The sequence below is a fragment of the Lithobates pipiens genome, unplaced genomic scaffold (assembly GCF_037356315.1).
Source record: "Lithobates pipiens isolate NorthernLeopardFrog02 unplaced genomic scaffold, aLitPip1_a1.2 Scaffold_8, whole genome shotgun sequence".
In the NCBI taxonomy this organism is placed as follows: domain Eukaryota; kingdom Metazoa; phylum Chordata; class Amphibia; order Anura; family Ranidae; genus Lithobates; species Lithobates pipiens.
Genome location: NW_027507903.1, coordinates 626,532,119 through 626,553,749, shown reverse-complemented (window position 1 = coordinate 626,553,749; position 21,631 = coordinate 626,532,119). Strand labels below are relative to the sequence as shown.

The following is a 21,631-nucleotide window of genomic DNA, read 5'->3' as shown; positions in this document are numbered from 1 at the left end:
TGATCAAAAATTTTAAGAAAAACTCTGCCCCGGGCCCAAATGGGTTTTCAATCCCCTTCTACAAAGCCTTTTCAAATATTGTAGCACCCTATATGGCAAGATTTTTCAACTTTAAAACCAAAGGAGACCCTTGACACTCATTTAAACTCTGCGTTCATCACCGTTATCCCCAAACCAGATAAGGAAGTGAGCAATAATAGACCAATATCCCTGATTAACAATGACTTAAAGATCATGACTAAAGTCATGGCAGATCACCTCGCCTCCTTTATAGGTGTATACATTCATAAGGATCAGGTGTGGTTTATTCCAGGGAGACAGGGCTCTGACCAAATTAAAAGAGCAGTAGACATCACCTCCCTCTTACAATGGGATGGTGGTCCTAAACAAAACGGTATGTTACTGTTGCTGGATCTTCAAAAGACATTTGATTCTGTCTCCTGACCCTATCTTTTTGCTTTAATTGATGACTTGGGATTTGGCCCTCACTTCAAAGGTCTCCTCAGGGCATTATACTCCACACCAGAAGCTAGGATATGCCTGCAAGGCCTTTATCCAGAATCCATTAAAATAACGAAAAAGGCACTCGCCAAGGATGCCCTCTACCTCCACTAATCTTTGCCATCACCATATAATCCCTGGCAATAGCCATCTGTACAAATCTAAACATCTTGGGGGTCATATGCAGGCCCCAACACACATAAATGTGGTCTCTTTGCGGACAACCTTCTTCTCTTCATCACCTCTCCAGTCACCTCCCTCCCTGTTTGTAAACTCCTAGATGATTTTTCAAAGGTTTTGGGACTACAGGTTAATTTTTCTCTCCAGCCATCAATGGTGGCACAGCTAAAGGACTCTTTTAAATTTGAATGGAGTGAATTCACTATTTAGTATCTGGGGACAAACCTCTCTCCAAAGTTTGAACAATTGTACTCCGCCAATAACCCCCCCACATACCAGAAATTAAAAACTGACCTTAAAACCTGGGCCCAACATGAACTATCCTGGTTAGGCAAAATTAATGCTATCACAATGACACTCCTTACGAGACTTCTATACCTTTTCCGCTCTCTCCCAATTCTAATCAAGAAAGACCATTTGAGCTTGTTCCAAAGTAAAATTGTAAGGTTTGACTGGGGTAAGTCAGGCACCAATTTTCACAACACACGCTATTCAGCCTTAGGACTATAGGAGGACAAGGCCTACCAAACCTTATCTGGTATTACCAAGCTGCAAGACTAGCTCAACTATCCACAGTATACTTTAGGGTAGCCAAACCATACTGTGTCAACATTGAAAGACAGTATGTTCCTTCATACATTCTAGATTATCTTTTATGGTGCCCATCCTCAAATTGCCCCCCTATCCTATCCCCCTCACTTTCCCACTTTAACTCTATGGGATAGGCTCAAATGGGCTCTATCTCTGGTATCAGTTTGCTCTGCCCGGCTCACTTATTCCATAATCCAGACTTTGGCCCAGAGATGGAAATTAAGGCCTTCAAGTAGTGGCTGGATAAAGGGATGTACCTTATTGGACACTTTTTCACCTCAGCGGGTGCCAACTCGCTTACCTACTGTTTTATCTGGTCAAATAAACCTAACCCACCTCAATTTACACTTTATGGACAGTGGCGTGGTCAGGCCTTGGAGCAGTCAAACCTAGTCAAAATCTCCCTACATGCTAGCTTGGGAAACTAACCTTCAGGAATACTGGGACCTGGCTGTATGGCATAGGGCCATCTCAAGATCTTATAAAGGTATTCTCAATACTTCCCTAAAGCCAGACTGAAATTCCTTACTAGGTGGTACATGACTCCATCAAGACTCTCCAGTATCTTCCCTTCAGTGTCCCCTCTATGTTTCCAAGAGTGCCAGATGACGGGTTCTATGTTGCATGTATGGTAGGACTGTGCTAAAATCAGAAGTTTTTGGAACAAAGTCTTCCAAATAATATCCAAAATAACTGTGTTCTTGATTTCTAGGTCTCCTACAACAGCCCTCTTGAATTTCCATATCCCAAAAGTTCTGAAATAATATAATATAAAATGATATACTTCATACTCCTGGACACCAAGTTTTCCATAGCTAAAGTATGGAAACACCACAAGGTTTCCATTCAGGCAGCCAAGCGTAAGATCTCCTGGATCATGTCACAGGAGAAACTGGTGAGCGCCTTGCTGGATACCTCTAAACAGTTTGAGGAGACTTGGGAACCCTGGGCTCACTAGTTGGTATTTAGCAATCCTAAATACTAACAATGGAGCTCTGGTGGCTGAGCCCCTTCTTTCCTGATTCTTTTCTTCCTTCTTACTTCCAGACCTTCGTTCTTGTCTTCCCTCTCTTCACCCTTCCAGGTTCTCTACCCCGTGTTGCAGTTTTGCTTACGTCCCAAGATGACAATACTTTTCCCATGAGATGTATATACTTCTTTACTCTTTTTTTGTGCAAAGCAGAATTTTAGTATAAGGATTTATTTTTATTTTATTTATATCCATGCTGGTCAATCCTCAGAGGACAAAGCCGGAAGGGGGTCCCTCCCACTCCCCACTTGAACAGTATGCTCCCCATGAGGGTGCAGTAGGCGAGTGGGACCCGCTCCCCCCCTTGGGTCACCCAACTCCTAAATCAATGTTATACTACATTTACCGACTATTCAATACCCCTGATATAGACCTATTGAGCTAGTTATACCCATTAGGTGAGTCTCTAATGATGTTATCATTTTATATCTCATGTCATTGCATCATTATGTTTTATTTATTTTATGGAAAATAATACAAATCTTTGAAAATAAAAAAGTAAAATGTATTTTATTTTAATAATATTTTAAAGGGCAATTTATGCAATGGGGAAAATATTTTAATATGGATCCTCCAGGAGCTCATAAAAATAAAAATGCAATTCCAACTGCTGCACTCACCTTCTCTCCAGTGTAGTTCCCCTTTAAGGTTTAATGATGCCCATTGTAATTCAACAATTTCCCATTTAGCCTAGGGTATTAAAGCACACCAGAAATGCTGTAGAGACCATGTCATTATGTGGCACCACTCTCTTCAGGATTTAGGATCCACTAGAGGAATAGCAGGATGAAGAGAATTGGCTGAAGACACCAGGAAAAAAGTCATGCATACAATTTTTTTTTGAAGGGTCTAAAGCTTTAAGGGAGTTGGGAGCTGTAAGGAAATGGGGTTCTAAGCCAAGTGCTGGGCTATACATTTTACAATAATTAAATCACACAGTATTTTTGTTGCCAACATTCTGTGTTTTTTTTTTTTCTTACAGAAACCCTGCTACCCGAGACCACATAAACTGTTTCTTCAACAGTAACTTGTTTTAACTGAACCACTTTGAAAGGGAATTCGAGTGGAAGCTGTGAACAGATTTTACTAAGGCTGACTTAATATCTTTATTTCTCAAGCTATAGATAACAGGATTCATTAATGGTGTGAACACAGTGTATAAAAGTGATACTATTTTACTCAGGTTCCATGGTTGTCCTCTTGTGGGCAGTATATAAGTAAAGAACAGCGTTCCATAAAAAATAGAGACCACAGCCAAGTGAGAACTGCAAGTTGAGAAGGCTTTCTGCCTGCCTGTATTTGATGAAATTCTTAGAATGCTGTAAATAATTTTAACGTAAGATAGGATAATAAAACCAAATGGAAATATAATTGTGGGAATAGAAAATATTATCATTTCTATCTGAACCATGAAGACGTCAGAACAAGAAAGGTTCAGAAGAGGTTCCATATCACAGAAAAAATGGTCAATAATGTTTGGCCCACAAAACCATAAATTGTACACTGTTATGAACTCAACCAGTGAAACAAAAATGCTCATTAACCATGAAAGAACAATCAGTTGCACACAGAAAGCATGGCTCATCACAATGTTGTACATTAGAGGATTACATATAGCCATAAATCGATCATATGACATCACAGTGAGGAGAACTAAGTCATAGATTTCTGTCAATATAAAGAAATAAAATTGAGCTATACAGCTGGAAAAGGACATGGCACCACTATTACTTAGTAGAACATAGAGCAAGTTAGGTACAATATCTGAGCTCAGAAGAATGTCTGATATGGAGAGTTGGGTGAGAAAGGTATACATTGGAGTTTGGAGGTTCTTGCTGTAGGACACTAGTGTGATGGTCTGGAGGTTTCCGCATATTGTCACGCAATATATTATGAGAAACAAACTAAAGAGAATCCTTCGGAATAGAGGAGACACTTGAAATCCCAAGAGTATGACTCTGCTGATTGTAGTCAGATTTTTGTCAAATGTTTCCTTTTAGATAGAAAATAAGGTGCATTGTTTATTTTTAGACAGGCAAGGTATGTGGACATGTACACAAACTGCAGGATAATTACCATATTCTAGGTGTCAATATTAATACTACAAAAAACAGTTACCATTAACCTTGTATGACTTTCAGATTGTTATTTTTCTTATTATTCTCCTATTGTTTTAATATATTCTACCACCCATCTAACCAAATATATGCACTCTTTACCTATAGACTGATTATGTGGGGCATTTGTCAAACCATGGTACAGCCTTGTACAGCAAGCCATAGAACACTGCTGATTTAAAGTGGTTGTAAACCCTTACAACACACTTTGACCTACAGGTAAGCCTAGATTAAGGCTTACCTGTAGGTCCAATAAATATCTCCTAAACCTACACGGTTTAGGAGATATTTGCCGAAAGACAGGCCCCGCTGTCTACGGCGCATGCGCCATAAACAGCGGCGTGCAGGCGCACTGAGCGCTCCGCAGTCAACAACGATATGCCGCGAGTGGCGGCTCCCGTGCGCATGCGCGGGAGTGACATCATTGCGGCTTCGCCGAATGACAGCGGCGGAGCAGCGAGACCCACCGAGAAGATGGATGCGCCGGACTACAGGGGACAGCGGTGACTTCTCTGGCTCCTGTGTCAGGTAAGTGACACATAATGGACTACTATGCAATGCATAGTAATCCATTATGCTTTACCTTTGCAGAGAATGAAAGAGGAAGTAAACCCATCAGGGTTTACTTCCTCTTTAATACTGTGACCTGCAGTTTATGAATGGGCAAACAAATGTGGGCTGCTGTATTGGGTAATACAACCAAGTATACTAGAGAGCGGACATTGGTATCCATTCCAGCAGCGATATATTCTACTCAAATAAACAGAGCTTTCTTTCCTTCCTTTATAATTCTGTAGCAGAAGGACTGCTCTTGAATGTTATTTTAGGGCTTACAGACAACAGGCTATAAACGCCCCTGCTGATAAACATCCAAAAATGTCCATGTGTGCATGGATACATAGGATAACAAAGAGGGGTGTTTATGGGCTGCTAAAATAAATGTCCAAACTCCAAAAAGGACAGTTTGTGAGCTTCATGGAGCCTAATACTATCCAGACTCCTCTTCTGTACATACTATTTACTGTCTTAGCCTCCACATTTCTCTCCTGCCCATATTGCCCACCTTCATACCCTCCACACTAATTTACTGCACATACTGTACTGTTTACTGTCATACTCTGCACATTCCTATTCTACGCATGCTACAGACGGTCACATCCTCCTATACATTTTTTCCAAGGTCATACCCTCAGTAATCATCTACCTCAGATACTGACTATTGTCACACTCCTCTCCTGAAAATACTACAGTATATCTATATTAAAACATATACCGTATTTATCGGGATATAACACGCACCGGCGTATAACACGCACCCCAAGTTTAGGAGGGCATTTTAAGGAAAAAAGTTTTAGGAGGGAAGTTTAAGGAAAAAAAAACTTACATTTAAATGTCCGTCAATGCAGCCTTATCAGTGTGCATCTGCAGCCTTGTCCATCATTGCAGAATGATCAGTGTCATTTGCAGCTTGCCCAGCATCATTTGCAGCTTGCCCAGCATCAATTTGCAGCTTGCCCAGCATTATTTGCAGCTTGCCCAGCGCTGTTTGCAGCCTTGCCCGTGTTTAAATTTCCCGCCGCCGAGACAGACCGAGCGAGCGCCGCCGAAAAAGACAGAGCGCCGACGAAAAAGACCGAATCAACTGCTCGGCTCCGCTCGTAGTCCCGCCTCCCTGCTGTTTCTTGAGCGAGCACTGCCGAAAAAGACCGAGCCAACTGTACTGTGTACTCGGCTCGGCTCGGCTTGCAGTCCCGCCCATACTAGGCTGGACTGCGAGCGGAGCCAAGCCGAATACACAGTACAGTCGGCTCGGTCTTTTTCGGCAGCGCTAGCTCCAGAAACAGCAGGGAGGCGGGACTACGAGCAGTCGGCTCTGTCTTGTTCAGCGGCGCTCGGTATTTTTCAGCGGCACTCTGTATTTTCGACTCACAGACAGTGGGGATCGGCGTATAACACGCACCCACGACTTTCCCCCAATTTTAAGGGGGAAAAAGTGCATGTTATACGCCGATAGATACAGTAATTTATTTATAAACATTTATGTGAAGGGAGAAACAGTGTCACAGTCAAATAAAAAAAATCCTGACATCATTCCCCATTATATTGTAATAGCCAAAAGGGAAAAAGAGAGCCCCAAGTCCCCAATCAAGGAGCCTGGAGTATGGGGATGTTTGGTGTGTCATATAATACACAAAAACGTAAATATATACAATTTTACAAAATCTTTATTGGAGTATAACTTATACAATTCTAATAAAAAAAATGATCTATCTATCTATCTATCTATCTATCTATCTATCTATCTATCTATCTATCTATCTATCTATCTATCTATCTATCTATCTATCTATTTTTTTTTTTTTGACGGTAGGAGATGCTGTCACTGTAAAATTGGTATTTTGGGTGACACAGGGCGTGCACATTGGCTTGGTGCAAGACTGCAGAGCATAGATGTGGACTGGAGAAGACTGCTTTCACAGCTTTCTCCAGGTTTTGATATTCCGGCATGGGGCTCTGTAGTTTGGAGATTCCATAGTGTCTTGGGTGGGATGGGATCTCCAAGCTTGTGTTTAGGTTTTGTGGACCAGCAGGGTGTGTGCTCAGGTGAGCACAGTCCTTATAATAAAGGTATGGGAATACCTCATGGCTCCCAGTTGGAGACTGCTCCACCCCAAGAGAGACAGGAGGTCTCCAGGAGTCAGAGGGGCTTCAGGAGGCAGCCAGAACATGTGAGACTGCAAGAGGCTGTAAATGGCCTGAGGACTAAGGCCAGAGCGGAGCTGTGGTCGCTTAAGTAAAGCTGTAACCAGCATAAAGAGCAGAGGTACTGCTAAAGAGAGAGCCAGATGGGCTAGTATTTTCCATTGTGCGTATTTGCTGAAGAAGAACCCCTGCATGGGAAACCTTTATTTTACGGACTTTTATTTGCCTTTTTAATAAATATGGGCTACCATGCCCTAAAATATAGTTCCTGACTGGCTTGAATCACTGACAAATGCATCTACAACAAGAGCTAATGGTCGCCCATGATACTATATCTATCTATATATATTATATGTATTTATGTAATATACAGCGGGTAAAATAAGTATTGAACATGTCACCATTTTTCTAGGTAAATATATTTCTAAAGGTGATATTGACATGAAATGTCAAATATATTTCTAAAGGTGATATTGATATGAAATGTCAAATATATTTCTAAAGGTGATATTGACATGAAATGTTCACCACATGTTGGTAAAAACCTATGCAATCCATATATACAAAGAAACCAAAACAAATATGTTCATAAATTACCGTATTTATCAGTGTATAAAACGCATTGCAGCCTTGTCAGTCATTTGCAGCCTTGCATGTCATTAGCAGCCTTCCATTGCAGCCTTGCATGTCATTAGCAGCCTTCCATTGCAGCCTTGCATGTCATTTGCAGCATTCCATTGCAGCCTTGCATGTCATTTGCAGCCTTACATGTCATTTGCAGCCTTCCATTGCAGCCTTGTCAGTCATTTGCAGCCTTCCATTGCAGCCTTGTCAGTCATTTGCAGCCTTGTTAGTTTATATTGCAGGCTTTCCATTTAAAAATGGCGCCGCTGAGATACAGAGCGGATGTCCTGTGTATCTCAGTGGCGCTCAGTAGCTCTCGGCCACTCTCGGCTATTTTCGGCCGCACTCGCCCATTCTCGGCTATTTTCGGCTGTTCTTGGCGGCTTTCGGCCGTTCTTGGCGGCTTTTCAAAATTAGCCGAAAATAGCCGAAAGCTGCCAAGACCGGCAGAAAAGGCAGAAGAGCTCACAATCGTCGGAGGATCGGCGTATAACATGCACACACGATTTTCCCCTGATTTTAAGGGGAAAAAGTCTGTGTTGTACGCCAATAAATACGCTAAGTTATGTGTAATAAAATGGAATGACACAGGGAAAAGTATTTAACACATGAAGAAAGGGAGGTGCAAAAAAGGCATGGAAAGCCAAGACAAGTAATTAGAAAGTGATCCTGCCCCTTGTCAGTGCGAATGAGGGTTGACATTTCAGCAAGACAATGACCCCAAACACAGAGCCAAGGGAACTCTCAATTGGTTTCAAAGAAAGAAAATAAAGCTGCTAGAATAGCCCAGTCAATCACCTGACATGAATCCAATAGAAAATCTATGGAAAGAACTAAAGATCCGAGTTCATAGAAGAGGCCCACAAAACTCTCAAGATTTGAAGACTGTTTGTGTGGAAGAATGGGCCAAAATCACACCTGAGCAACACATGCGACTAGTCTCTCTATACAGGAGGCGTCTTGAAGCCGTTATTACCAACAAAGGATTTTGTACGAAGTATTAAATACATTTCAGTTAACATGTTCAATACGTTTTTCCTTTGTCATTCCATTTTATTACACAGAACTTCATTTCTGAACTTGTTTTGGTGTCTTTGTATGTATGGATTGCATGGCTTGTTACCGACATGTGTTGACAATTTCATGTCAATATCACCTTTAGAAGTATATTTACCTAGAAAATAGTGACTTGTTCAATACTTTTTTTACCTGATGTATGATAAAGATTTTAGTGGACAAGTGCATTTTAAATAAATCCAGTGCTTTTTCAGGATCCATAAACTCTCTGTATCAAAAATATGACTCAAATCATAAAAGTGAAGAGATCTAAAATAAATAATAAACAATACATATTCACAATCCCTTAATAAGTGCAAAAAAGTAAATAATAAAAATAAATGTATGCATACATACAAAATGTTTGTGTAATCAAATAACAGTAGTGCAAGTAAGCAAAAAACACTGTCTAAGTGACAATAGTGCAAAAATAGTGAAAGGAAAAGTCCACTATTTAAACAAGTCCAAAATGCCACTAATAGAATGTGCCAAAACCATCTTCTTTATTTTCACACACTACTCTAGCAGTATGTCCACTACCAGGACCCCCTGTGGTTGTCTTCTCACCCTAATGCTGCCATAAGGGTCAGAAACGCTTTACAATCAGATAAATACCAGCAAGGTTCCCAGTTCTTATAGATATCTCCTTTGCTCTTCCAATGGATATGGTCATGCAAAGGTACAAAAGAGACTAATGGTGTAATACTGTATTTATGTAACCGCTTACCGACCAGCCACCGTCATTTTACGGTGGCAGGTCGGCGCGATCCCGCGAGCCGTCATAGCTATATATCGGCTCGTGGGATCGCGATAGCAGGTACGTGCACGTGCCCGCTGCACAGCGAGGGTGCCGATGCTCGTGGCCAATGGTTGTGATGACTGCTGGCCACGAACGATAGTGGGCACGAGAGGCAGAACAGAGACGTGTGTGAGTAAATCCCTGTTCTGTTCTGTGAGGCACTATTAGCTAGGAACCACCATCTGTCACTTCCTCTAGGTCAGTTCCCTCCCCCTACAGTTAGAAACACACACAGGGAACACAGTTAACCCCTTGATCGCTTCCCAGTGTTAACCCCTTCCCTGCCAGTGACATTTTTACAGTAATCAGTGTATTTTTATAGCATCGATCGCTGTATAAATGCCAATGGTCCAAAAAATGTGTCAAAAGTGTCTGATGTGTCCGCAATAATGTAGCAGTCCCAATAAAAATCACAGATCGCCATCATTACTAGTAAAAAAAGAATAATAATAAAAATTCTATAACTCTATAACCAATAAATATACGCTTATTGCAATTTTTTTTACCAAAAATATGTAGAAGAATACATCACGGCCTAAACTGAGAAAAAAATAGCTTTTTTAAAAAAAAAAAATTGGGATATTTCTTAAAGCAAAAAGTACAAAATTGAATATCTTTTGTTTATAGCTCATTAAATAAAAACTGCAGAGGCAATCAAATACCACCAAAAGAAAGCTCTATTTGTGGGAAAAAAAGGATGTCAATTTTGTTTGGGTGCAGCGTTGCACAACCGCGCAATTGTCGGTTAATGTGCCGAATCTCACAAAATGGCCAGTCATTCAGCAGCCAAATCTTCCGGGGCTGAAGGGGTTATAAGAAGATATGCACTCACATATAAAAAGATGAAGCTTGTATCAAACAACATCAGATATTAATAACACAACATCAGGCAATACATCCACCGAGATGCTAGCAAAATGCCATCCAAGTCCTGCCCAGTGTGATGATGTCGCTGCCCAAATGTTGCATTTCACCAATCCTGGCTTTCTCAAAGGCTCTGAGAAAGCCAAGATTAATGCAATGCATCAGTGGGTGATGACGTCATTATGCTAGGCAGGGCGAGGATGCCATTTTGCTAGAGTCTCAGTGGATGTATTGCCTGATGTCATGTCAGTAATATCCGATTTTGTTTGATGCAAGGTGATACTATTTTGTGTGATGGTCAGTGTGCATGCTTTAGTATTCCAAGTATGAGTGGATTCATTGTGCTGTGGCTTTTTGGTTCTCTTTTAAGTGTAGATGGGCATTTTATATCTGGTGGTTAGGGATGAGCTTCGTGTTCGAGTCGAACATACGTTCGACTCGAACATTGGCTGTTCGTCCGTTTGGTGAAGTCCGAACATTTTGGTCCGTTCGCGCCAAATTCGTGTGGCGCTCACGGCCCACAATGCACTGCGATGGCGCAGTGCATTGCTGGCTCATGATTGGCCAAGCATGCACTGTGACCCCGCATGCTTGGCCAATCGCAGCGCCAGCAGCGAGGAGAGCCATGATTGGCCACAGGAAGGATGCCTGTGGCCAATCATAGCTCAGGCTGTGTAGTGCACGCCCCACACTATATAAGGCCGCCAGCGCGGCGGCCTTGTGTAGTGTGTTGGCGTCTGAAGCAGTGGGTGTTCTGTGTACCTTCAACACAGTACACACCGATCGTTTTTGGACGATTTTCGATCTTGCTGTTGTGTAGTGGTTATTGTCTGCGTGCCCTGACCGCAGTATACACCGCTATATTCACCTCACCTATATAGCTAGTGATCTATCTTTTATAATAGAGCTTGCAGTCAGTAGTGTTAGGAGATAGTGCGTGCTGTCTGCGTGCTCTGTACCCAGTACATACCGCTATATCCACCTACATAGCTGTTCTCTATTTGAACCCACTTGCCATCTGCAGGAGTTATTGGAAGTTGTGTGTGCCTCCAGCACAGCACAGTATACATCTGTATATACCCCTTTATCTCTGGTGTTCTATAATAAAGGCATCTGCAGGAGTTAGTGGGTGTTGTGTGCCTCTAGCACAATATACACTACCCAACTGCTTTTTTACCCAACTCCCTTCAGGCCATTACCATGTCTGGAAGGCCAGCAAGGAGAGGCAGACAGGCGCAAGCCAATAAAAGAGGGCAAGCAGGCTCTGTGTCTAGAGACAACAGTGCTGGTCGTGGACGCGGTGCATTGTCATCAGCACGTGGCCATGGGACACGCTTGTCCTTCTTTTCGGCAGCTGGACATGTTGAACCGCAACATGCCAATGACTTGGTAGAGTGGATGACCAAGCCCTCTTCATCCTCCTCATCCTCTCTCACCCACTCTCAGGGTACTAGCAAAGCAGCTGCCAACGCATCGTCTTCCCTCCTCTCAATGTCATCATAAGTGACTCCTTCCCTAGACCCACCACGTCCTCCTGAGGAGTCTCCTGAACTCTTTGAGCACAGTGTTGGGTACATGCTCCAGGAGGATGCCCAGTGTTTTGTGGGCTCTGATGATGACACTCAGCTAGAGGAAGGCAGTAGCGTGAGCGCAGAGAGAGGGGATGCTCAAGAAGGACAGCAATCTGGCAGTCATGTTCCACAAGCTGCAGCATACTGCCAGGTTTGCTACAGCGATGAAGAGGGAGGGGATGATGAGGGCACTGACTCCACGTGGGTGCCTGGAAGGAGAGAGGAGGAGGAGGAGGAGGAGGCACATGTCCAACGAGGCAGGATGCCCTCCGGGGGCCAGCTTAGGGGCAGCACACCGACTGAATCACACCGCAGAGCTCCGCCTTTGCAGAGCGCTGCCTCTGCGCGTTATTCTAAAAGTTCTTTGGTGTGGGCCTTTTTTGAGACGAGTGCATCAGATCGCACCGCTGCTATTTGCAACATATGTCTCAAGCGTATCTCACGTGGCCAAAACATCAGCCGCTTGGGCACCACATGCTTGACCAGACATATGTTGACCTGCCATGCAGCTCGTTGGCAAGCGTACCTCTAAGACCCACACCAAAGAACAAAGCGGACCTCTCCTTGCTCCTCATCAGCTGGCATCTCCAACCCCACTAGACCTTCAGTCCTCTCTGAAACCTGCTCTGAGAGGAATGAAGGTGTAGAATTAGGTGTGTCACAGCCAAGTGCTTCCAGGAACTCTGCTAGCGGTACACCCACGTCCGATTATAGCAGGCAAATGTCCCTGCCCCAGCTGCTGGACCGGTGAAAGAAGTTCACTCCCAGCCATCCACATGCCCAGCGGTTGAATGTTAGCTTGGCTAAATTGCTAGCACTTCAACTGCTGCCTTTTCAGTTGGTAGACTCGGCCCCCTTCCGTGAGTTTGTACAATGTGCGGTTCCTCAGTGGCAGGTCCCCAAACGCTTTTTCTCACGGAAGGCAATTCTGGCTCTCTACCGGCATGTGGAAGGCAATGTCCTTGCCTCGCTGGACAGAGCGGTCAGCGGTAAGGTGCATATTACCGCTGACTCATGCTCCAGCAGGCATGGACAGGGACATTACCTGTCTTTCACGGCCCATTGGGTCACTCTTCTGGCAGCTGGGAAGGATGCAGGACAAGGTGCAGTAGTGTTGGAGGTTGTTCCGCCACCACGCCTCCAAAATGCTACTATTGGTTGTGACACACCTCTCTCCTCCACCCCCTCCTCTTCTTCTTCCTCCATGACCTCTTCCAGTGCTCTGTCCTCAGAACCAGCGGTGCTCCGTAGGCGGTCCAGGGGCTACGCAAGTACGCAGGCAAAACGATGCCATGCCGTGCTTGCGCTGGTTTGTCTGGGGGACAGGAGCCACACTGGGGCGGATGTTTTGTCAGCTCTGCAGGGGCAGGCCGAGAGGTGGTTGACGCCATGCCAGCTTAAGCCAGGAATGGTGGTTTGCGACAATGGCACCAACCTCCTCTCCGCCCTCCGACAGGGACAACTGACCCATGTGCCCTGTGTAGCTCACGTCCTTAACCTGGTGGTGCAGCGGTTCTTGGGCAGGTACCCCGGCTTACAGGATGTCCTGAAGCAGGCCAGGAAAGTCTGTGTGCATTTCCGCCGATCATTTAATGCCTGTGCTCGGCTGGCTGAGCTCCAAAAGGAGTTGAACCTGCCCAAGAACCGCCTTATATGTGACATGCCCACCAGATGGAACTCAACATTGGCCATGCTGCAGCGGCTGCACACGCAGCAGAGGGCCATCAATGAGTACCTGTGCGACTACGGCACCAGGACAGGGTCAGGGGAGCTTGGTTTTTTTGAACCACGCCAGTGGGGCATGATCAGGGATGCATGCACTGTCCTGTCACCGTTTGAGGAGGCCACAAGGATGGTGAGCAGTGACAGTGCATGCATCAGTGACACTGTACCTCTTGTCCACCTCTTGGAGCATACGTTGTGTGGAATAATGGACAGGGCACTTGAGGCAGAACAGAGGCAGGAAGAGGAGGACTTCCTTGCCTCTCAAGGCCCCTTTTATCCAGACAGTGTTCCTGCTGTGCCACCCATCACACAGGAAGAGGATGAGAAGGAGGAAGAGGAGGAGGAGGATGATTGTGTCAGCATGGAGGTTGAGGCTGGCACTCAGCATCAGCATCAGCAGCAGCAGCAGCAGTCTTGTAGGGATGATTTACAGTCCCAAGAAACACGTGGACTTGTACGTGGCTGGGAGGAGGTAGCTGCGGATCATGTTGTCCTTAGTGACCCAGAGGACTCCAGACCGTAGGCCTCAGCTAACCTACGCTGCATGGCCTCCCTGATCCTGCAAAGCCTGTGGAAGGATCCTCGTATTCTTCGGATCAAGGAGAGGGACCATTACTGGCTGGCCACTCTCCTTGATCCACGGTACAAGGGTAAGGTTGCCGACCTTATCTTGCCATCACAGAGGGAGCAGAGGATGAGACATCTCCGGGAGGCCTTGCAGAAAGGTCTGTGCAACGCGTTCCCAGAGACTGGGAGGTTACAAACTCCTGGTCCTGGACAACGTGTTGCTGAGGCATCGGTCAGAAGGAGCGGTGGAGAAGGTGGCCGTCTGACTGATGCTTTCAGACAATTTTTTAGTCCACAGCCCCAAGGTATGATCGGTTCCAGCACCCATCGCCAGCGTCTGATTTACATGGTGCAGGAATACCTAGGGGCAAGGTCAGACTTGGACACCTTTCCCACCGAAAATCCTCTGGCTTACTGGGTCTTGAGGATGGATCACTGGCCAGAGCTTGCACAGTATGCAATTGAGCTACTGGCCTGTCCTGCATCCAGTGTTCTTTCGGAACGCACCTTCAGTGCTGCTGGTGGCTTTGTTACCGATCACAGGGTGCGCCTGTCCACCGAATCAGTTGATCGACTGACCTTCATCAAGATGAATCAGTCTTGGATCACCCACAGCTACCAAGCACCTGAAGCTGATGTAACAGAATAATTTTTTTAGAAATATCACATCCCTTCAAGACTGCCTATGCTGATGCTGAGTGACTGTCCTGTTATGTTGATTGTCTATCCTCTTCCTCCTCCGCTGATATGTTGGAAAAACATTTCTGGTTCTGGTTGATGCCATCAGCCCAATTTTTCTGCCCCTGTTTAACAGGGGCGTTTAATTACAATTTTTGATGCAATGCTTTGCAGCAGGGCTAATTCCTGCAATAAAACTAGAGTATATGGCAGAGGTTGCAGTGTGGTGGCACCAGCACCAGTGCCTAAGGCCCAATTTTTCTGCCCCTGTTTAACAGGGGCGTTTAATTGCAATTTTTGATGCAATGCTTTGCAGCAGGGCTAATTCCTGCAATAAAACTAGAGTATATGGCAGAGGTTGCAGTGTGGTGGCACCAGCACCAGTGCCTAAGGCCCAATTTTTCTGCCCCTGTTTAACAGGGGCGTTTAATTACAATTTTTGATGCAATGCTTTGCAGCAGGGCTAATTCCTGCAATAAAACTAGAGTATATGGCAGAGGTTGCAGTGTGGTGGCACCAGCAGCAGTGCCTAAGGCCCAATTTTTCTTCCCCTGTTTAACAGGGACATGTAATTACAATTCTTGATATAATATTTCACAGGAGGGCCCCTTCCTGTGCCCACCCAGAGTAACGGTGAGGACTTATAGTGGTGTGGCACCAGCACCACAAGCACCAAAGGTCAATTTTTCTACCACTGTTCAACAATGGCATGTAATTACAATTCTTGATATAATCGTTCACAGAAGGGCGCTCCTGCGCCCACCAAGAGTCACTTTGAGGGCTTACAATGTTGTGGCAAAACCAACACCTTGTTCCGTCATTTCTGCATAGCATATAGGGCAGGCCCCTACTTTCAAACGTCCAATTTACAAACATCTCCTACTTGCAAACGGACGGAGACAACAGCAAGTGAGATGAAAAAAGATGGACGACAAAACAAATTATACAGGGGTGATAACCCTTCCCTATGTTTTCCAAAAAGCTTAAAAAAAGTTTTTTTGACTGGAGCTACACTTTAAAAATGTACCAGTTGAAAATTACAAACAGATTCAACTTAACACAACAAACCTACACAGTCCCTGTCTTGTTTGCACCGCCTGTATACTGCTGTTCTGAGTATATAGGGCCTGGGGGCCACACACATTTCCTTTTTTTAATATGGGTACGGGGTTCCCCTTAATATGCGTACAAGACCTAAAGGTGCTGGTAATGCGCAGGGAGGGCTACCCATGCCATTTTTCTCAATGATTTTCAACCATATTGCAGGAACCAGATATAACATTAAAACCGAAAGCAGTTTTAAATGGTGTTATTTCCGTTTAATGTCATTTTGTACAGGGACTCTTCTAAACACGGCAAACACGTGGCACTTCACAGGCATACTACAGACACCCCCCAGGCACCATATTTAAAGGAATATTTCACTTTTTTTTTTCACTTTAATCGTCATTAAAATCAGTGCTCCCGCCAAAACGGCCATTTTTAAAAACATTTTAGGCATTGACCCATGTCCCCTGGGGCAGGAGCCAGGTCCCCAAACCCTTTTTAGGACAGTATCTTGCATATTAGCCGTTAAAATTAGCACTTTTCATTTCGAACGTTCGAGTCCCATACACTTCAATGGGGTTCTAAAGTTCGTTCGAATTTGGGGTCCGTTCGAAAGTTCTGGTGCGAACCGAACCGGGGGGTGTTTGGCTTATCCCTACTGGTGGTGTGGTTTCTCCAAAGGATCTTAGTGCCTCGTTTTCTTGATTATAGGGAGCACACCACAATGGACAATATGTGAACATAGGCTCTCATCCCGCTCACATACACAGCCTTTCTAATTTAAGACATATACACTTTACTTTAGTCTGATTCATGGTTTCTGACACCGAAATAAGGAATGCCACATCTAAACAAATGGAATAGAACAAATTTATAATAAATAATAATAATAATAAAATGTTTTTATTAATATTATTATTGTTATTTATTATTATTAATTTGTTCCGTTACATTTGTTTAGATACGGCCTTCGTTATTTTGGATAATTTGTAACTTTGCATAAATTCGTATTTGTCACGCTCACCAACAGCCAAATTTGAAAGGAAATTCCAATACCTATAATTTAATAGTTAGTAATAGTTAAGTTATTATTAGTTAGTTATTATTTCATCATTTCGTATTTTCAAATTTCAAATTTACGAATTTTCTAATTTATGAATTTTCAAATATTCAAATTTATGAATATTTGGAAAAATTTGTTAGACTGGTTGGGAACTTGGGGTTCTATTTTTCCCTTTGGCATGTACATTATTTCCCATTTGTAACGGGAAATAATGTAGAGCGCGGTTGATTTGAAACTGTTCACTTAACATAGCCAATGTTCACATTGCAAGAAACATATTTTGGATACACAGGGTGAATCTGAGCTCAATTCAACTGTACAGTCATGTTTAAAGTGGCTTTAAAGGTAAAATGTTTTTTTTTCCCTAATGCATTCCCTGCATTAAGGTAAAAAACATTTTGAAACTTGCTGTAATCTCCCCCCTCCCCAACTACTTTAGTCCTGCGTCAATCAAGTGCTGTACCCATCTGCCAGTCTTCTCTCCCCTCTCTCCGATCTCACAAGTTTGGTTAAGACCAGCAGGATCCAGTGGTTCCTGCTGCTGTCAGTTAAATCCTGTGGGGTGGGAGTGGGGCCAAATCCACGCTGTGTGTGTCAATGAACACACACAGCCTGGATCAGGATCAAGTCTGCACATCTGCCCCATTACAAGAGTTTGCTATGGGGCAGACTCAGAAGAGGAGGAGTCAAGAACACTGGCAGGGGAGCCCAGAACAGGAGATTTGGGGCTGCTCTGTGGAATAATATTGCACAGAACAGGTGAGTATAACATGTTTATTATTTTCTTTAAAAAAAGTGCTTTAAAACCACTTCATACTCCTTTTTTATTTTTGAAAAAAAAAGAGGAAAAATCTTTAGATAAATCCCCCCATTGCGAAAATGTCACAATAAAGTGTGATATTTATTAACATTGCTACTAGAGGTATGGAAACCTTTTCGTCTTTGACCAAATACATAAGTATAAGGTACAAATAAAACTCTACTATTAATACTTCTTTTGCATTTTATTTTCTCATGGTAATGTCTTTATTAGTTAAGGGCATACGACTTACCTCATACATCTTAAGTTATTTCTGTGTCAGCAGCACCTGCAACTTAGCTTTAGCTTTCACAATCAGCAGGGCCTTCAGAACTGTTGCTACAACATGTAACTTTATTTCCAAAGAAATGGTGGTTGTATTAGAATCTTCACTGATCAAACTTAAAAAGTATTTTTTTTTTGCCTTTAAAATATATAAAAAATATTTCTTTATAAAAGTGAGGAGGAGGTTGCCTTTATTTTGCTAGTTTTTGCAATAACAAAATGAATTACCTTTTGTAAAACAATGCCACAAGAAGAAAGTAAAGTTTGCCACAAAAAACAACAGTGCTGTGTCATATCACAGTATAAAAAAATAAAAATAATTGTCAAATGTAATAGGCCCTCAGCTAAATGTGAAAATAACTCTGGGTTTTAACTGATTAAAGTAAATAAAAAATTAATACAAAAATGTAGAGAAAAAAGAGTGACATTTTAGGTTGTAACGTTATAATGGCAAAAGCTTTGTAAGTTACAAGATAGCCTTCTGAATGAAAATAAAGCTGCACAATGTATTCTGTAGATATATTCTTTCTTGTGATGAAAATTCTACTTCAGACTACTTATTTTTTTCTGTGACTTTTTAGCATTACATCAATAAGAAATAGATAATGAGAAGTACTGTACTTGGAGAACCATTTAGATTTTTCTTTCAGCGTTTTTTGGTATAGTATCAGTCTCTTAAATAGCATGAGCTTAAGTCCATGTGGAGTTGTTATATAAAATTTCTCTTATTTATAAGAACAGTTCCTGTCTGAATACTCAGTGTAATGTTTAATTAAAAATCCCCAATGAAACCACTGACAAACATAAAAAAAATAACAAATAAAAAATGAAAATAGAAAACAGTTGATTACATTTCCTGGATTTGTTATAAATTGTTTAAAGAGAAACTATAATGTCTTTGTTTTGGCTTATAAGTTCTCAGACTGCCATTTTATATTTCCTTTTATATTTACTTCCTTGTTTTCCTTATATATATATAATTTACATAAGATCTATGTTTTACAAAGTAACATTACTTGAGTTTTAATTTTTCCCCGGGGCAGAAAAGTGAACTTATGAGGGTCACTTTCACTTGTAAATATCAGATTGTAAATATTTTTTCTCAGACTGTCCACAAATTATGAGGCCTCTGTCAGAAACCATGAATCAGACTGAGACAGAAGTACAGTTGAATCATGCTTGTTTAAAAAAATAAAAAAAAGGTAAACAGAGTAAACGTAGTCAAAACATAGCCAGAGTTCAGGAACTGGAAGGGATAGTCAGAAAAGCCAAAATGTCAGGGAGCCAGAGATGAGCGTAGTGGAACAGCAAGCAGCAATTCATAAATTCATAAAATTGAAAATTCGTAAATTCGAAATTCAAAAATCTGAAACTACTAAATATTAAATTATAGGTATTGGAATTTCCTTTAAAATGTGTCTGTTAGTGAACGTAACAAATACAAATTTATCCGAAATTACAAATTATCCAAAATAACGAATGCTGTATCTAAAAAAATGTAACATAACAAATTAATAAAAATAAATAACAATAATAATATAAAAAATATATATTATTATTATGTATTAAAAATGTGTTTCATTCCATTTGTTTAGATACAGCATTTGTTATTTCTGTATCAGAAACCATGAATCAGACTGAGACAGACGTACAGTTAAATCACACTTGTTTAATAATAATGCAAAAAGGTCAAAAGTAAAAAAGTCAAAACATAGCCATAACCGTAACGGATAGTCAGAGGGGCTAAAAAGTCAGGGGGCCAGAGCTGAGCGTAGTAGAACAACAATACGATTATATATGTCAATTCCTTTGATATCTGGGTTTTCTCTGATGCATCTAAGGAGCGGTTCTAAGGTGAGTACAAAGATAAGTGGGGACAGGGGGCAACCGTGTCGTGTGCCGTTGGAAATGGGAAAGGCATCCGATAGGTGGCCATTAATGCGTACTTTCGCCGTGGGATTGGAGTACAGCATAAGGACATAATAGAGCATACGATCTGGGAGGCCAATGGCTTTCAAGGTCTCCGACATATAATCCCAGGCCACTCTATCGAACACCTTTTCTGCATCCAAGGACAAGAAGAATCCTTTTTGGTTAGATTTGGTGAGCCAATGGTGGATGTTGATGGCTTTGAGGGTATTATCCCTCGTCTCTCTGCCCGGGATTAAGCCTACTTGGTTGAGATGGATAAGGTCAGGGAGTAGGGGGAGCAGTCTGTTGGCCAGGATTTTAGTGTACCATTTAAGGTCTACATTCAGTAGAGAGATCGGTCTATAATTGGGGACTAACAAGTGATCTTTGCCAGGTTTGGGTATGACCGTAACGTGTGCCATTAATAAATCTCTAGGGGGTGAAGTAGGTGTGGCGTATGCAGCAAACGTGGTAGTGAAGATAGGTATCAGCAATTTGTGGAACGATTTATAGTAGCCGACGGTCAGGCCATCGGGTCCCGGGCTTTTGCCAGATTTCAACATATTTATGGCTAATTACGCTTCTTCCATATTTATGGGTTTGTTGAGGTCCTCTGCTAGGGTGTCTGATATGGGGGCAGGGCTATATTGTGCTAAAAATTCTTTAATTAGGGATGTTCGGTGATTAGGTGTTGCGGGCTGTCCGGGGAATTCAGGTTATACAATTTCGAATAGTATGTTAGGAACTGTTGAGCTATGTCAGGAGTGGAGTGCACTTTACGTACCTGTGAGGTTGAGATGGCATGCACTGTCGTGTTGGCTTTTTGAGATTGTAAGGCTCTAGCTAAGAGTTCGCTAGCTTTGTTCCCAAATTCGTAGAAGGATTTTTACATTAGAATGTACTTTCGTCTGACTTCTTTGCCTAATAGTTGCATTAGTTCCTTCCTGGCTGTTATCAACGAATTTAGGGCGTCTATGGCTAGGGATCTTTTATGTAGGTTTTCTAATAGTTGAATTTTTTGGATCAGGGCTGCTTGGAGTTGGTCCTTGAGCTTCCGTCTCTTAGAAGCAGCAGAAATGAATATGCCCCTGATCACACATTTATGTGCTTCCCATGTGATTTGTGCTGTGTCAGTGGTGTTGTTTTCAGCAAAGAATTGTTTTTTTTCGTTTTCGATGTCTGAGACAATGGCTTGGTCAGTGAGTAAGGAAGAATCCAACTTCCAAGAATGGGATCGTGGGTGTATTTCAGGAAGTGTTAGGCTTATTGATATTGGGTTGTGGTCAGAGAGGTACATAGTGTCTATGGAAGCTGTCTAAAGAAAGGGAAGGCGGATTGGGACAGGAAGAAGTAATCAATTCTAGAATATTTGGCGTGTGGGGATGAGAAGAAAGTATAATCTTTTCCATCTGGATAGAGTATGCGCCACGTGTCGTGGAGTAATAGTGACTGTAGTTCAGATTTAATTGCTTTAAGGGTGGTACACGGTAGAGATGAAGCACCATTCGAAGTGTCAGCTA

The 21,631-nt window shown here is 42.6% G+C and overlaps 1 protein-coding gene across 1 annotated transcript; it reads right to left on the bottom strand.

The window, feature by feature from the left end:
• Nucleotides 1-3,135: 3,135 nt before the first annotated feature.
• On the bottom strand, nucleotides 3,136-18,889 carry LOC143963974 (olfactory receptor 5G9-like). Its single transcript, XM_077473699.1, has 2 exons — nucleotides 18,169-18,889; nucleotides 3,136-4,295 (listed from the first exon to the last, which is right to left on the bottom strand). The coding sequence occupies exons 1-2, from the start codon at nucleotides 18,175-18,177 to the stop codon at nucleotides 3,336-3,338; spliced, it is 969 nt and encodes a 322-aa protein (XP_077329825.1). The 5' UTR covers nucleotides 18,178-18,889; the 3' UTR covers nucleotides 3,136-3,335.
• Nucleotides 18,890-21,631: the final 2,742 nt, after the last annotated feature.